This window comes from Neodiprion fabricii, chromosome 5, assembly GCF_021155785.1.
Source record: "Neodiprion fabricii isolate iyNeoFabr1 chromosome 5, iyNeoFabr1.1, whole genome shotgun sequence".
Taxonomy (NCBI): Eukaryota; Metazoa; Arthropoda; class Insecta; order Hymenoptera; family Diprionidae; genus Neodiprion; species Neodiprion fabricii.
Window position 1 is genome coordinate 22,358,727 of NC_060243.1, and position 19,287 is coordinate 22,378,013.

The 19,287-nt window shown below is 33.2% G+C and overlaps 1 protein-coding gene across 10 annotated transcripts in view; it reads right to left on the bottom strand.

Annotated features, from left to right (window-relative positions):
• LOC124183327 (protein tramtrack, alpha isoform-like) overlaps positions 1–19,287 on the bottom strand; it is a 54,403-nt gene that overhangs the window by 8,965 nt on the left and 26,151 nt on the right. Inside the window, exon 5 of one of the 10 annotated variants that reach the window (XM_046571690.1) lies at positions 4,151–5,704. The exons of the other annotated variants lie outside the window; for them this stretch is intronic. Coding sequence (XP_046427646.1) covers positions 5,076–5,704 — 629 coding nt within the window. The 3' untranslated portion in view covers positions 4,151–5,075. Of the gene's footprint in view, positions 1–4,150; positions 5,705–19,287 lie in introns of those variants that run through there. 10 annotated transcript variants of the gene reach the window in all.

The window sequence follows — 19,287 nt, forward strand, 5'->3', positions numbered from 1 at the left end:
CTCGATTCTATACGAATTATGAGGGATTGGCAGTCATTGTCACATAATTCGTACAGAATCGAACTCGTACTTTGTTTCGGACCAAAAACAAGGTAGCCGGAAGGGGGAGGCATTAGTGAATATTAGTGTACATGTATTAATACATCATCATTATTATTACAAGTATAGAAACTTATACCTATGTTATCATTATGTATATATTTTTATAACGTTGGCTCCAATAACAATGATAATGATGATGATGATGATGATAGTAATAGCAATAACAAAAGTAACAATAACAACCGCGATGATAATGGTGATGATGATAGTATTAGTATTAATATTAATAATATTAATAATAATAATAGTAGTAGTAGTAGTAGTAGTAGTAGTAGTAGTAGTAGTAGTAGTAGTAGTAGTAGTAGTAATAATATTGATTTGATACTATAATTTAAGTGTGCGCTAAATCCTTTTAGTTTGTCGCCTTCTGTTCTACTCGCTCGTTATTTATATAATAAAGTGTATTAAGCATTGCATCTGGAAGAATATAATGGAATCGATTGTGCATGAACAAGTATGCTAAATTGTCCGCTTTAGGTAATCGTCTCGACTAATAAATTCAACGTGCTTTTCATTAGCATGTACTACCTACTGCATATATTAAGTCATCGGTGCGCAATACATTAGAAATGATATTGATACACCGATATTCGTGGGTGTATCTGCATACAAAAATGTCTATAGATGTGTGTGTATGCGCGCGTGTGTGTATTACTAATCATATGTATAATACCGTGGCCCAACACCATTAATTTTGCAAAACTCGCAAGAAAATGATTATCATTATCGACATCATATATTTTATATCTCTCTATACTGCAGATCTATTTTTTTTTAATTTCTTTTTTTTTTTTTAATACAATTGTATATCGTATGTGTGCTTGATATGTAGATATATGTATGTACATACAGTTGACTGCAAGAGTTCGTCATTCTCTTATAAATATCTATCGAATTTATCCGAATATACGATCAAACACACGCATATAAAAATACCTTCGCGCGCAGCTGCGCATCAACATCAGCCGAGTCTTTATACAACAATATTTGTCTAACCGTAATCGAAGAGAAAACCAAAAAAAATGTAAGTAACAAAAACTAAAAAATGACCAAAGGTATACAAATAGAAAGAACGGAAAGAAACAGAGATGACGTGTTTTTACTCGTCTTTCGTAATTCAAACTATGCAGTTGCGTGTACCTAATACCTACAGGTATGTGTGCAGTGCGGGTTTAAGTTACATAACACGTACGACAAAAACGCTGCACACGTAACACGATACAATGTATAAGCGTATAACGATGTGAGTGCGCGTGGTTAAGTATAAATTATAGTTGTTCGATTACTACTAACGCCCATATGCCCTGTAATTTAGATAGCAGTTAAACGTCGTATGGCTAAAGGTTGAATGATCGTATATAAGAGAAGCAAAATCCGTATTCTCGAGAATTATCGCCGTGTAGCTATATCAAAAAATACACGCATGCTGCTAGGATGTAAAATTTCACCGTTCACCTATTTTACAATTAAACTTCATCATCATCGTCATCATCGTCGTTGTCGTCGTCGTCAAATATCATGCAGTATAAGGCACGTAAGGATGGTTCGTTACTCACTTTACGTAAGTACTGACTGATAGGGAACTACTGATTATATTCAATTAATGTGAGTGATGCGAATGAATGACATCTGCGCCGTGCATGAGGTCTCCCATATGTAATCCGTTTGTTGCTCATGCTGCTGCTGCTGCTACTACTACTGATGCTAATTGTAAGCTCCAATTGAGCGAACGAAAATCGCTCATACGTATTTATATCACTGTCTTACGTGTGTGGGTTTCACAGATGAACTAGCTTGACCTGACAAACATTTGCCGAAGGTTTCCTACACCAATATGGGACGTGTAAACGGCAGTCGCTGTAAGGTATGTTGTACGTATACTTTGAAAATTCCTTTCTTCCTTCTTTCTCCTGTGACTACTTTGCATCTTATTCGCTTCTTACCAATATACGATCGCAATATTATACAGACACATAGACTTTTAGGTCAGTATTCTCTTTATATCGTGTAAAGTGATGTAATTGTTATTTCCATTATTATTATCAATGGCTACTTTTATTGTCATTGTCACTTTCATCGTCCGGCGGAGGTGCGCTTCGTTCAAATGAAATGAAATCACAAACATAGAATGTGTGCCAGTAAATGGTTGATTCGCGATTTGAATGATGTTCCATTTTTCGTTCCTCGTCGCATGTTGTATCGTGTAGATATCTTCGAATAAATTGTCATACCGAATCCCGGTGCCATAATATATTGTCGTGTGTGATTCTTGACATTCGTGTAAATACATCCAGTGGCGCATTGATGTATGTATGGATGGATGGATGGATGGATGGATGGACAGATGGATAAATGAATGAATGAATGAATGAATGGATAGATGTGCGATATAGATAATGAAACGCTATTAATTCGTTTTGAGTTCTCTCCACTATTGATGATTAAGAACATTAACAAAATAAAAAGGTTTTTAGAATCATTGTCATTGTCATAACTGTCACCTATACTAGATGTTATTGTTGTTATTCAGAATATTAGTGTTGTTATTATTGTTGTTATTATTATTATTATTATTATTGTTGTTGTTGTTATTATTGTTGTTGTTGTTATAATCTTCGTTGTCATAATTGCGAATAATAATCACAGAGGCCCGCACACACTCACATTCTCTCTCTCTCTCTCATATTGAGTCAGCTCCCTTCCCTATTGCTTGTATTCAAATATTCATCTATCATGTTTAGTTAATTGTTTATTTATTCTTATGCTCGACTGATTATCATTTGTTAGTCTCGTTATCACTACCTTTCACTGACTTTTTAGATCATATACAAATTTAACAATAACAATAATAATAATAATAGTAATAATAATAACAATAATAATAATAACAACAATAATGGTAATAATAATTATGGTGATAACGATGATAATGATAATAATAACAACAGCGATGATGATGATGATGATGATGATGATGATAATCGGTTTTCAACCAAACTCTATCAAACCATGTCGTTCCCCAAAAACGTAACAGTGATAATAGTATAGATTTTCCTTTCTTTTCCGTTTTTTTTTTCTGTTCTAACCATCAGTCTACTTTTTGCAGACCGCAGTGTCGCTTTGCATAACGTGCGTAACTATCCACCCTGTAACACGTGCGCGTCATCCGAAAGTATATACACAGCATGTGTTTATTGTAGGATTTCTAACTGGTAGGTTAAATCGTACACGGTTTGGTTTTTTTTTTTTTTTTTTTTTTGTATTATCTAATCGATTTTTTAATTTTTTTTCACCCTTCCTTTCCCGTTTTTCATTAATTACGGCAATTTAATTGCCAGGTATATTTAATATTAACCATTAATTTATTAATATTTTGTTTTAGTACGGATTGCGTGGTAGATTAATTATTACACAATATTAAATATACGAATCACTCGAGCAGAAGAAAAATATAATTTCATCCGTCAATGCTTATCAAATATTCTTCTGCCACCTCTTATTTTCTCCTTTGTAATCATCACATTCATCATATATGTTTTCTATATCTGAACCCGTCGACTCTATCTGACGATAAAATTTTTTTTGTATTCTCATTATATGCATATTTGGAGGCTAATCGCCACTACCTACACACGCTGCGCGTGCAATTAAATGTAAAAAATTAAAACAAAACGAAAAACTACTTAATCCTCGTGCGTTAAGATGACAATAGTAATAATAATAATAATAATAATAATAATAATGATAATGATAAACTTACTAAATGGGTACAACATACTATTTAAATTTTATAATAGATAATAATAGATAATAATATTAATAATAATAGCAGATATTATTAATAATGATCATAATTAAAAAAAAAAATAATAATAATAACAACGTACATGAATATATATATAAACACACACACATATATATATGTGTACATAAACATATAAGCATATGTATGTATATATATATATGATATGTATATATATGTATATACATATGTATGTGTATATATATATCGACGAAGGAGGTATAAATTAACTAATTACAGAGACAATACGTGGTTCTTCTTCTTTACCCCTAAACATTATAGGACGTATTTGATACGCGTTATATATTCCGTTTTTAGTTTTTTTCGACATTTTTGTTGTTTCCACAATCCATTCGTTCATATCCTAAGTTAGATAATACAGAGCTCGATATTGCTGAAATTTCGCCGCCCCTCCCTTCAAATACTCTCGCATTTTCAATTCTAATCTGTATGTAAATGCCTAAGTATATAATATATACATGTGTATGATATATATATATATATATATATATATAATATATATTAGTAGGAAGCTCTTGAAATGGAAAATAATTTCACTTGATTGTCGCAACGCCGAAAGTAAAGAGCAAGGGACTCGTTACTGTCCAATTGGTGTACTCGAACACTCGTATTCAAGTATATAAAGTACTACTCCAGATCGCAGTGACTGATACCCCGAACGCTGCGGTGTAGAATAAAAAAAAAAAACAGTAATAAGGGAGGGAATCAGGCGACAAAGGTACGGGTATTGCTGGCTTAAAGCACGCGCATGTTCGTCGTCGTCATTATCGCGCGTATAAGAATGTATGTGTGTATACGTGTGTGTGCGTGTGAACGTGTGGGTTGCGTGCGCGCATCTCTAACGAATATGAATAAGATATCGTGTATAAAATATATTGTTTGACATTGATAATCTATATATAATAACAGCGTTAGTTTGAATTTGTTGTTGTAAATAATAATTTATATACATTTATTGTGCGCGCGTGTGCGTGAGAGCGTGTAATTGCGTGTGTGTGTGTGCGTGTGTGTGTGTGCGCGTGTGCGTATATATATATATATACACACGTATATATCTATAAACATATATACACACACGTATAATATAAGCCGTGAAAGAAATCGCGGTTTCCATATCACCCCCACGTCAGCACCCTTTCCGTCGGCTTTGCTAAGGCTGTAGGTAAAAGCCAAAGGGCATGACGCAATCTTTGGGCATGAAGCAGTCGTGGACCGTCTTCATGTGATTTTTCATTTTGTCGGGTCGTGAGAACTCCTTGCCGCATACGGGACAAGGGAAGACCTTCCGCTGGTGCCCCTCGTGGTAGAGGAAGGCGTGCCGTTGGAAGGAATACTTGTTCTTGAACGTCTTCTGGATGTCGAGTTTCGCGCACTCGGTGCACTGGTAAACACCTTCCGATATCGAGGCGTATCTGAAGAGGTTCAACCCCCTGACCGACATCTCCGTCAGCTGCTCGGCCGGGTCCTGGCACTGGGAGTTGGCGCGCCTTCTCATCCGTCGCTTCGCAACCTGCCTTACCGACGGGGCCGACATCGGCGTCGAAGACGACGTCGTCTGCGTACCGGGGGTCGTGCCTCCCGACGACGCCGTTTCCCACTGCTGCTGCTGCTGCGTCGACGCCGTCCCCGTACCGGTCCCGGAACCCGCCCCGACCGGACTCGACGTCGCCGTCGTCGTCGGCGTGCCCGACTTACAGCTGCTGTGACTCTCCTTCGACGATGCTTCCGCAGCACCGGGCGTACCGCCCTCCGTCGTCCTGCTCGACGTCGGCGTCGACTCTGCAAAAAGATTCCAAAAACATACCCTCGGTTATTCAACTTTTCACAAACTTGCTTGTTTTACTTCTCTTCTTTTTCGACACTAGTTTCGATCGAGGCCGTTATCGTACTTTATACTCAAGAATAAAATTCAAAGTCTCAAAAGGTCGACAAATTTTATATACAGAGTGAATTCCTAACGACTGCACGTTCCGCAGTCCGCTAAAATTTAATGCGCGCGCGCGCCACTATTCGAGAGCGGCTGTTTGCCATGACAACCAGCCATCATAAATATAACCTCAAAAATGTTGACAGTTCTGCACAACCGACAACTGTCGACATGTTGAGGTTACACACATCGCGACGAACACGTACGTACACGACGGTTGGTCATCCTGGTAAATATCCGCTTTCTGATTGTGGTGCGTGCGCATCGAATTTTAGCAGACGATGGAACGTGCAGTCGTTAGGAATTCACCGTGTATAACAGCGTAATGGTACACAGGTAAACATACGGCCTGTAGATACACGTTATATGCAATGCGGATGAATTTAATACCGAATTTATATCGTTAAGCCTCGGGTGAAGTGAAAAAGAAAGAAGGTATGTACTACTACTTGTACTACCGTTTCTACTACTGCTGCTAATTGTATAAATCATAATAATACCGAAAAAATATAAATGAGCAAATGAATACTTGTGATAATGTCACGCGAGGTGTGCGTATAATATACAACGACTATGTACGTGAGATGCGTGTAGTAACTTATTATACACTGCGAATCAAAATTAATATATCTATAAGTATATATGTATATGTACATTCTCCATGCTCCTATGACATAATGGATATTCTCGTTGCAGGAAAATAATATACTATCGAAACCTTGACGTGAAAATATATATAACTTGCTTATCCATGCTTGAGAACTGATGCACACGGTGTATTTAAAAAGAAAATGAGATAAATCAATTGATCTATGAAGAGTTATCATTGTAATTTGGTGATAATTATATGTGTATGTAGGGGACTGTTCAGGATTATACTTAATAATACAAGTGAAATGAAAGAAAACAGGGAAACTGCGGAAATGAAACTCACGTAAAATCAGAAAACAATTTTTTGGATTCATTTTTTTTTTTTTTTTCAATAATGTGTGATAATGTATGCATATATTTCATCTCCTTCTCAAATATATGTATATGTTTCAAGTAATGATGGTAATAATAATAATATTAATCATATGATAATATAACCTATCTACAAAACATATATGTATAGCAAAATTTTACTTTGAATAATAATAGTAATAATAATAATAATAACAATAATAATAATAATAATAATAATAATAACAACAATAACAACAACCATAGCAATCATCGCAAAGTCGAGTCAAAAGAAACCTAATAATAACGACGATGATGATAATGATAATCATGATAATATGGTGTCTGAAGCAACATCTCAACGTAAACAACGAACGAGTTCTACGAGTAGTTTTTTCTACGTATCAAATGAGTTTTAAGAGAAAGAAGAAATGATGTTGCGTATATGAACGACGGTCAAAAAAAAATTTCCCTTCTGATGATGGATAAAAATTGGGGTAAGTGGCGATAAGGGGGGGGGGGGGGGACGAAACGATTATTATCGAAAATGTAAAAAGAATGAACTTTGTTCAGCTAGAAGAGAACATATAATTACAGATATATAATTCAAGTGCATACTAAGCTACAGCAGCTATAAATTGCATAAAAGCATAATTAATCGCGGTGTATAAAGCAAAACGCAACGTGTCGCGGAAATTGTGTTTCGTAAAAATTTTACCCGAGTTTGAATGTCAGCCGGCAAGAGTATTGGTAATAATAAAGATTGAAATTTCGTAAAAATTTTCTCTATACCGATTGTTACAGGTATTATATTATAGTAGGTATGCTTGTCAGCATTGGGCGTACATATGCGTGAACATTTGTTGTAACACCGTGACTAACAATATGGATAGACATAGCGGTGGATTTGTATTGAATACGTAACGCGATGATTCGTAAATATATAAAGTATAAAAGTAGGAGAAGAAGTCCTCAAAATTACTCGTTCAACAATTTGTACTGGCCTTGATAATGGCTTTGCACGACTTCGTGTTTTTATATATATATATATATTGTATATTTATACATGCTAAATCAATATATGTATATATGTATAGTGGATATATATATGGATTAGATGTATGTATACAATAATTAATCAATGATCATAGCTCTCTGTATTTGTACTACGTGTACTGATAATGCACGTCACACGAAAGGCACATTAATTTATTATTCGAAAAGCGGAATGCTTCACAACACGGTACCTTAGATATTTGCTAACGATTATAAATTTCTCAGGTTCATGTCTTATACACTTGCAGGTGCGGTGAATATGTATAAGTTGAGTGAAGTGAAGCTTGTGATAAGTAGTTGAAAACACAGATAGATGAATTTTATACTAACAATAAAAGTTTATATTTGAAAATAATATTATGTTTCGTAAGTAATCTTCAAAGCCGCATGATATCAGAATCGAGCTGGAGAAATTGTGTTCAAGGAACGTAGCAGGAAAAACCAAACGTGCAGTGATTTCGTTCATGTTTTTTACGTCCGCAATCGAGGAAGAAAAAATACACGTGCATGTACGTATATTAGAGTGATTCAAAAAAATCATCATTTTTTTCGAAAAACAGTCGTAGTGAAAAAACGATGCGAAATGACGAAAAAAGTAATGCCTGCACGCGGGAAAATTTTTTCATTCAAGATTTAGAGGTAGCGCAAGTCGATTTTATGTATTTATTTAAGGTTGTTTTTTTAATTAATTAAAGATCTACTAGTAGATCGAGATCTAATATTTAAAGTTGTCTGAAAAACACACTGTAAAAACTACAAACTTTAAGCTTCAATTTTCTTTTTTTTCGATTTTTAGAATTTCTTGAAGGGTAAAAATATACTCGCCAAGTTTAGTTGATTTCTTTAAAAAAATGCGTTTCCGAGAAATATTTCATGAAATACTGAACTATGTCAAATTTAACAAGATAGCTTTTCTGTTAAGAATAAATCAATCTACAAAAAAGGTGTCCTGTGGTTTTTTCGTAAAATATATATTTCCACTGGCAATTAGGATCTTATCTAAATTTTACAAAAAAAAACCTTAAATAAATACATAAAATCGACTTGCGTTACCTCTAAAACTTGAGTAAAAAATTTTTCCGCCTGCAGGCATTATTTTTTCGTCATTTCGAATTGTTTTTTCACTACCACTTTTTTTCGAAAAAAAGAATGATTTTTTTGAATCGCCCTAATGTATATGCATAATGCATACATTAATCAAATCTTAAATAGTATAGTGTTATATTGCACTTCAATGCATCAAAAAAATAGATCATGCTAGCTAACAATGTCACGGCCTATACATCCTATATATGTATACATATGACGATGACGGGAGCAATAATGATGATAATAATAATAATAATAACAATAATAATAATATACCCAACATGCAAAATGAAAATTCCCACCTATCGATTGTTTTTTTCTTTTGCTTTCGTGTTTCCTACTCGCTTTCTGTTGTTTCCTCTTCCATGCGATAAGTCGCGTTGAACATTGACGCGGCATGAAGAAAAAAGTTATTACAAACGTTATAAATACAACCCCTTGTTCAATGTATACATTATGTAGAAATAACAAGGAAACGGGAAACTAAGTAGAATAATTTTTGGCTAATTGTAAAGTTAATAATAAGGATGACGATGATGTGATACTACAGCGACTACTACTAATGATAATAAGTATAATAAAAACAACAATTATGACGTTATGATATTGATGACGATGATGATAATAATAATAATAATAATAACAACAACAACAACAACAATAACAACAACAGCAACAACAACAACAATAATGTATCTAGTAATGTATAATGTATATGGCTGCATATAATATTATATTACATTGAGGAAAATTTAAAAATATGCCGGGAAAAGAAAAGAGAGAAAACAAAACAATCTACATAAATGCATTTATACCTTAAATGTATGCGTAAAATATTATAAACGTACATAAAACTCTACACATTCGCGTATAAAATAACAACGATGATTATGATGATAATAATTATAATTACTACCACGATGGAGAAGGCGAAAATGATGACTATGCTGATGATGATAGTAACAATAATGATAATAATGGCGACAACAACAACGGCAACAACAACAACAACAACAACAACAACAACAAAAACAACAATGCCGGTATATTAGTATAATTATTAAAGTAGTTACCTTTCTCTCATGTTCAGTGCGATTAGTTCTCCTCATACAGTATAACATATTATCTATTATATCGTATGTAACATATAACGTATGGTAGAGTGATGATAATCGATATTGAAAATTTACAATCAACGACCACAACAACAACAACAAAAACATCGTCGAAAATCATCATCATATAACGTATACGCGCAGTTACGTACCTGAAATTATATGCATCTATATACATTGCATATACCTATGTAAATATGTATCATATATTTCGGACTGTTATCGGATGTGATTATCATAAATAATTTACTTTCTATTTCGTTAGATTTTATCTCATTTCTTTTCCCACGTCTTTTTCTAATTCCTTCCACCGAGGTATGTGTGTATATTACTCTTCGGAATACCGATCGACCGATTGTCTCCAATTTTTCCTCGCATCGCTTCGTACACATAAATAGGTATTATACATCGAAGGTGCAGTTTTCCTTCTTTTCATCGTTACAGATTTTACTATTCTTCACTTTCACATCATCTTTTACCGCGGGGTTCAAGCCATTCATTAACGACACGGGTGCACAGTGTATAAGGTATATATTATACATTACGTTGCATGTATATGATGTATTTCTTCTTTTTTTTTTTTTTTTTATTTGTTCCGTTTTTGTTGTTTTCTTTACTGGATCGATGATGACAACGAACCATAGTAATCACAAGCTACCAACATTCATAAATTCAGATGACGGGTCGCCGCCAGATGTGTGTAACCTCAAAAATGTTGGTCATCCTGACAAAACAACCTGCTCTTACTCTATAATATCAGCGCATGCGCATTAAACCATCCAGTCGTTAGCAATTCACTCTGTACAATGTACATATAATAAAGTAGCGAGCGTTAATGCCTCTTGTTATTTATTTTATGTGCGCGAAAAATGTAATAAACGAGAATAGAGAATTTGAAAAATGATCAGTCTGTCGTTTTGTTATCACTATAATTGTTAATGTTGTTGTTGGTGCTCTCGTTAACGACGAGAATCCGACGTCGCACGGAGATGACGACGGTAGTAATCATACGACGATCTCTACAATTTGTTGTATATACTCGTATACCTACAAGTATTCGCACTACTGACAACTATATGTGTATGTATGTATGTATATCTATATATATATATCTATATATATAAATCTGTAGAAATTCTAAAAAAATCTTTGAATTATATTACTATTGAACACTGTTCGTTTTATTATCAATTAGATATTATAATGATAATGATAATGATAATGATGGTAATAATAATAATAATAATAACCACTACGGTACACCTGTGGTATACTATAGAAAATACCTATACGTATATGTATATACACCTAAATAATAAACATATTTTGTGTATCTATGTATGCATATATATAATATGATATACCTGTAGTACAATTAGTTAAACAATCAGTGCATATATAGTAAAAATATATTATCTAAAATCTACCCTGCACAGCGTCAGAAAAACACACCCCCGAAATCAATTGATAATTACATACCTATATATACACATTCTACGTGTATATATACGTATCTACAATCTTAATACAATTTATATTCAACATTAATAATAATAATGATAATAATAATAATAATAATGATGACGACGATGATGATGATATAACACGTATGTATGTTTTTGTCGATTTGTTTTTTCTGGTTTTTTTGTCGTATTTTTTTTTTTTTTTTTTTTTTTTTTATACATATCATTTAATAACCACCGTATAACAAATTTTCACCTCAAAATTATTCATCAAATTTTTATTTCTTATTACAGCGTAATAAATTTATTCACTAAATTATTTAATTTAGTTTAATTTAGTTAATCAATTAATTTTTTATCTATATAATATATATTCAATTATTATTTGGCACTAGACGGCGATTGAGAACACCTGCGCAACCTGCACGTTTTTCCGTGATGAGAAAAAAAAAAAAAAAAAATACACAAGATAAAGTTTTCATTTTTCTTTCTTTCTCTTCTAATTATCCGTTATATATTTAATTTCACATATTGTTTTCGAAAAGGCACCAAATCACGCGAATCGCTAATCGATCCTGCCGAATTAAAAAATTTATATACGACAGTAAATTCGTCTTTTCCTTCAATTTTACAAAAGGTCAGTTTTATCAACGTCTTCTCGTGAAAGATTACAAAATACAGGTGTAGTAATTTGTGTCAATTTATCGGTGTGATCTTTTTCTTTATTTCTCTTTGCCCTCGGTAATTTTTTTAATTTTTTTTATCTTCTTTCACTGACCCTTAAAAAAATACCCATACATAACAGAAACCCATACACGTCCAGCTACAACGTGTATTTATCTCACGTATGTATACGGTATTACTTACATATTTGTAAAACATATAATTTTCATGCGTTGGAAATCCCAACGACTTATTATCATTACGCCTGCAAGGCTATTTCTTTCTTTTATTATCTTCATTTCTCTCGTTCGCTCTCTCTCTCTCTCTCTCTCGCTCTCTCTCTCTCTCTCCAAGTATAACATTCGATACGATATTATTATCATTCATTTTGTTTTCTCGTGTTGTCTGTTATATTGTATAATAATTAATAATATAATATAATATATGATAATAAACTATGCTTTTAATATAATTTCATGTATATATTAAAGTTTCTATCCAATAGTACAGTCTGCTTTTTAAGCCTCGGGATTTTTTTTTTCATTAAAATTTTTTTTGTTCATTTTATATTTATATCTTTCCCTTTGAACATTTGTTGTTGTTTTTTTTTTTTTTTAAATTTTTTTTTCCTTAAATTCGTTAAAATGAATATATTCTTATACATAATTCAATTACGCGTTGTTACGATCGTGTTGTTTCAACTTTCTAAATTATTAATTTTTTTTTAATTTTCTCTCTTCCACTCTCTCTCTCTCTCTCTCTCTCTTCCTTTTTCTTGGCAAAGGCTGTGCGAAACAAACCATTATATACAACACCCCTGCAGCACTAGCAGCAGCAGCAGCAGCAGCAGCAGCATCATCATCAGCAGTTGTATATGATATATTACATAACATTCTTAATTCTGTTAGTGACTGTATTTTAATTTATTTAAACAAATCCTTCCTTGTTGTTCAATTTTCCTTTTTATCGTAAAGAAATATTGAATTATATTTCAAGGCGCGCTCGCGGGACCCCAACCTTCGCAACATTTCTCCCCATAAACATAAATTGTAAACGCTCATGTAACCAAACAAAGAAAAACAATAAACAATCAATTAACAATACGTGAACAAACCCCCCTCCCCTCTCTGTACTCTCTTTCACCGCGAAGAAATAATAATTACGATAGTAATAATAATAATAGTGATGATAATAATAATAATATACCCTACGCGCCAACAACCACGCTTTTCATAAATTTTGTCATCATATTAAACAAGAAGTATAATTGATAATTATAGAGTATCACCATATCCCCAATGAAAAATTTTATAATTCTCAGATATTTGCTTACAACGGAAGGAAAGAGCGAAAAAAAAAAAAAGAAAAGAAAAAAGAAGTTTATCGCGTGTGTTAATCAAGATTTAATATACCTAAATTCGCAAAGCGAATTACACTTTTTCCCCTTTTGTTTCTCATTTTCCTTGTTTTTTTCCGCTCCTCTTCATCATCAACCTCCCCTCGCCCTTATACAATATGGTAATTGGTATAGGTATATTTATATATATTTGGATAAACATAGTGCGGTTGTGAAATGCCCAGTTTTTACATATGTATATATATATATATTATATATTACATAGACTCTTTTTAAGTAAGTTTTTTTATATATATATTATATATACATATATATTGTACCTATAATCTGTGTGTAAATCAGTAACAGAGTTAACGTTCAATATAAATTACGAACAACGTTTCTTTTGTTTTCTTTCTTTTCTTTTTTTTTTTTTCTCGTTTTGTTTCGCGTATTTGCCCTTTTTTGCTTCCTGCACAACGACGAACGAAGAAGGGAAGAAAAAGAATTCAACAATTTCATTACGTTTCGCTTGTCTTCCTCTTTCGTTTGGCCTCTCTCACGCCTAAAATGTTAGTCTTAGCCTCTCAATGATTATCAAATGTTTTCATACATGCACATTATGAACACATACATATATAATCTATTATACATATATAAGCTGTCGAGCCGCTGCCATGTTTTGTTGTCTTGGGTTTTTAGTTCTTTTTTTTTTTTTTATTTGTTTGCGTTGTCTGTTTTGTTTGCCCTACCGCGTCTTTGACGTTGTTCCCACGTATAGTATTATATCGTACATTAATAATACACTGAGAAAAAAAATTTGAATCGAATTAAATTATCTAAACGATTTTTTTCGATAGTCCCAAGGGTAAATTTGTTAACAGCAAGACTTCGTCCATTTTCGATTGGAACAACTTTTGGATTACTCAAATGGTCGTTCAGTCAGACTCGAGAGAACTGCATAAGCTGGTTTGTTGAAATAAATAGAAATATCAGTCCCAAGTATGCATTCAAATTTACCAAATACGCACGGCTCATCGTCAGGTGTAAATCATCTTTCAAGTTACTTTACCTGCGCTACCTCAGTCAACAAATCGACTACTTTGTAGTTTTTATGAACACTGGTGCTCATAAGTACCATAAAATATTCTCGTTTTCAACAGGAGGTAGCACAGAAAATAGGATTCGTGGCACGTGCGCAAATGACTTCTTGACGCATGCGAGTGGAACTTTACACTCGTTAAGAAATATCAACTTTATGCGCAATTGCTACGTAAATATAACAATTCCGTTGTTCCAACTGATTGGTAGTTTCTTAAATCGGAGGTTTAAAAAATTACTTCTCTGGTTTGATGAAGTTATTTTTTTTTTTCTTAGTGTATACATAAGTCACGCATACCCACCCCTCTACGCATGTGTGTGTATGTGTGTGTGTGTGCGCGCGTATAAACGGTATTGTAGGAATTGATCATTTTCTAAAATTGCATGTTAATTGTCAAGTGAGCCGTGTTACGCGTCTGTGCAATGCATGATGTATAAAATGCGCATAAGGTATAGAGTTATTGGTATTGTATGCCTGAACATCGTACGGTAGCGGAAAAATAAAGAGGGATGGGGGATTATTTACTTTGATATTTTTATTCCGTTTTTTTTTTTCTATTAAATTTGACTTGACGCGTTGGACAAAGACTATATAGACTGACTATGTAGCATCCTTTGAACGGGACTCCGATAGCCATCTCGTCGTTATATCTTGAACCCCGCACACCCCAAATATACCAACGTTGGTGTGTAACACATATATCTATATAACCTATACCATATAATGATGTGTTTGTTGTATCTGTTGTCTTTATCGATTTATTTCATTATTTATTTAATTATTTATTTATTTATTTATTTATCTAATTGTTCATTATTCATAATTAATTTAATCCTTCATTCGTCCGTCCGTCTAAACGTTGGAAAATGTACCTACTATTCTGTTCAATATGTTCGACAACACTGTGCAGTATACCTATACATTCTATCGAAATTGGTCCGTAACGTGCAGTGGACAGACGAGAGAACAAAATATCGAATATGTACTGCTGAATTTTGTTTGTTTCGTTTTTTCAATTTTATACTATTAAGACTTTGCAATTTTATCATTTAAATCGTATAATTGACAGGGTGATTCTCATTTACATCTATATATACATACGTTGCGTGGGTTTATTGTGTGTGTATGTGTTTTTAGTATATATACTATAAATTATTTAAAAAGAAACGTAAACACTTTGGAGCGATTTGTCACGATTTGATTGTTGATGCTTAATTTTTTAAGACGGTCCCCCTATTCCCTTAGAGATCCCGACCGGTTATTCCGTTGCAACCCTGCAGTGCGGAATTTCACATACGACATACTAATATTTCATTTATTTATTTTTTTTTTCAACGACTTCTACACGATGCATTATATGCATTGATATATTATGTGAATATATACATTTTTATTTCTTCTCTAAGTCTAACGACGTTATTCTTTCTTTTTTTTTTTTTTTTATACCATCGCACGCGATTTCAAGTACATATCTATATAATATGACGTATAGTTTGAAGTACAATATTGGTGACAAATTGTTTTATAGATATTTGGTTTTCATTTTCCGTTCTAATATTAGTATTATTATGGTTATTATTGTTATTGTTGTTGTTGTTGTTGTTGTTGTTGTTGTTGTTGTTGTTATTATTATTGGTGTTGTTGTTGTTGTTGTTGTTGTTGTTGTTGTTGTTGTTGTTGTTGTTGTTGTTTTTGTTTTTGTTGTTGGTGTTGTTGTTGTTGTTGTTGTTGTTGTTGTTGTTTTTATTATTATTATTATTGGCACCGTTCATTTCTACGTTTTTATCCGGAACGCGAAACTTTGTTGACTTCGATTTAGTCGATAGAAGAAAAGAATAAATACATGATGTTAGAAAGAATGAGTAACAAAAGATATTGCACCCATTTCGTCGTCTTGTATTATTTATTAACAATGGGTGCAATTTGTGTATCAATATAATGTAGGTTGGTTTGTAATATTTTTGAAAATTGTCAATCCCCGCACGTATATAAATGCTGCACTATTGATTCTTGTTGTGTGCGAAATTTTCTGCTTGACTTCTGTGTGTGTATGCGTGCGTGTGTGTGTGTGTGTGTGTGTGTGTAATAGATATTCATATGATTGGAACGATCGGAAAATGAAGAAGGCTCCGAAGTGTTAAAGTATTCCTAATTGTAAGATGTATAATAGACATATACGCAAGACGAGTGCGGGCTTTTATTTATTATAAAGTAAGTATGTGTGGAAAGTAGCCTGGTTAATGTGTGTCTGTGTGTGAATATGTGTGCGCTGGACTGTTTCATAATAGGGCAATATTTTTATCTTACGTTGTTTTTCTCCCGAAGAAGGATATATATATATTGTTAATTTTGACGGAACTAAAAATTTTCCCAAGCTGAAGGAATAATTTAACTCACGCGTAGAAGAGGTTTTTCTACTAATGCTATGTTCGCGTGGCTCTTTTCCATTTGTAAAAATAATCGTGTAATGTGGTTTGAACAATGGGACTGGCGCAATTTTAATATAAATAGTGACATGCTATTGTTGTTTTTGAACAAAAGATAAGAAAATGCCTGCTCTCGCTAATATCTGATTTCCGGTATTTTCAACGGGCAAAGAAAAGTTCGCTATAAGTTTTGAAGATAATTCAATCATCGCCAAGATTGCGTCTATGAAATTTTTTCAAACGTTATTCAAATGGGGAAAAGACATAATACACTCTTGATATGACTTGATCCAATAACCCTGTGTTTCGGAAGGATTTTTTTGTACAGCAAAAACGAATACTTAGACCCAGATTCCGGCTAATAAAACATAAAAAAAAAAAAAAAAAAAGTAAATAAAAACAATAACGTTGCTCTAATTTAAAACAGTCTAACATGTGTATTACAATCTGTGATCGCGTTACCGCTTCCGGTGATTAATAGATTGATTTCTATTTATTGTTAGATATTATACCGGATATCTAAGCTAATAGCAAAGTCCCCGCGTTATATCCATATATCAGTCTATCCAATGTGTCAGTGCCTGCAGGTAAATACTACCTCGTTACATAGGTATATAATATTTGGTGTCGTATATATGCGTGTGTGTATATACATACATATGTATACATTGCATATAATGTACTACGTAGGTATAATATAATAGGCGTTACACGCGCGTACGCAGGCCTGGGTCGTCTAATCGTAAGTAAGTCGTATTAATCGCCACCTTGACTACCTAACAAGTCCGTATGTTCCAGACCATACCGTCTTCGTGCCCAGTATCAACACCGTGTGCCGCTGCAGTCTTTGAAGATGGGAAATTATGACGATCGGGTATAAAATTTTAAGGAGCAATGGTAGTGATTACAAACAATTATTAATCCCTGGTTTTGTCGAGGGTGCGCGGAATCATGCCAGATACACATTCACAGGAAAATACGCCTGGTTCTTTTTCTATTCTCGCGCGTTTGTCATTGGTATAAAAGAAAAAGAAAAATTGCGACCATCGTTCTTCCAAGCAATTGTCAAATATATTTCCGCGCGCTGTTTTTTTACCATGGTATTAATTCGTGTTCATCTATATAATAGACATATATTCATTATTTTACTTCGGGGTATGGTGCACGTGTATTTATCGAATAACCTCTCTTCTCCATATTGCATGTATCTGCGCACGCGCGCACAAACACCGACACACATATATAAATATCTATATATGTATATGTACTCGTATATACGGTTCGGATCGTCAATATGTACAATATTGCATTTCATCAGTCTAAATGGTTACCTTATTTTGTATGTATATATGTATATATTATAGGGTGTCTCGAAAAAGAAAAAAGAAAAAAAAATCGTTTTTCATACTCCTGCCCCTTAAAACTTGAGTTTTGATAGAAAAACGTAATTCTTGCGTAGAGAGCGCTCTGTGGCTTAAGTGTTTCTAATTACAACAGCCTATTGACATTTATGACGAAATTTTTGGAAGGAAAAATTCGAGTCCGTGAGGATTGTGTTTCAAATTAAGAGAAGCAAAATTTCATTAAGTACATGTTTTTTTTTATTCCTAATTTCTGTACTTGTTTTTCTCTCGCTTTTTTTTTTTTATTTTGAAATTGCAAGAAATTAGAAATTGGGAATAAAAAAGAAATTTTATGTAATGAAATTTTGTTTCTCTAAATTTGAAATACAATCCCCATGGTCTCGAATTGTTCCTTCCAAAAAGTTTGTCACGAACGTTAATTGGCTGTTACAATTCGAAACGTCCAATGAGCGGCGGCTTCCACTTAAGCTACAAAGCCACCTCTTCCCGAGAATGTTTTTTTCTATCAAACCTCAAGTTTTGAGTTTGGTTTATATTATTTTATTTTTTTTTTACCCCTTATGAGAAACCCTAAGACATATATATATATAATATATGTATGTATATATATTTATTTACTTATTCATTTATTTATTTATTTGATTTCCTAGTTTTTGACGGTCATTGTTCGTTACTATTAGAATTTTTTTAAATTTCTTCATTTCATGATTTTTATTACAACTACGGTTCAGTCCTCGCCATTGCCGTATTATCATTGCAATTCATTGCGGAAAGAATACGGGACACTGCTGTACGAGTTTCATCGCACACTGCAATAATTATTGACGATCGCACGCGTCCATGATTATTTTTCCTGCCTCCCTTTTCCTCGCCCTCCAA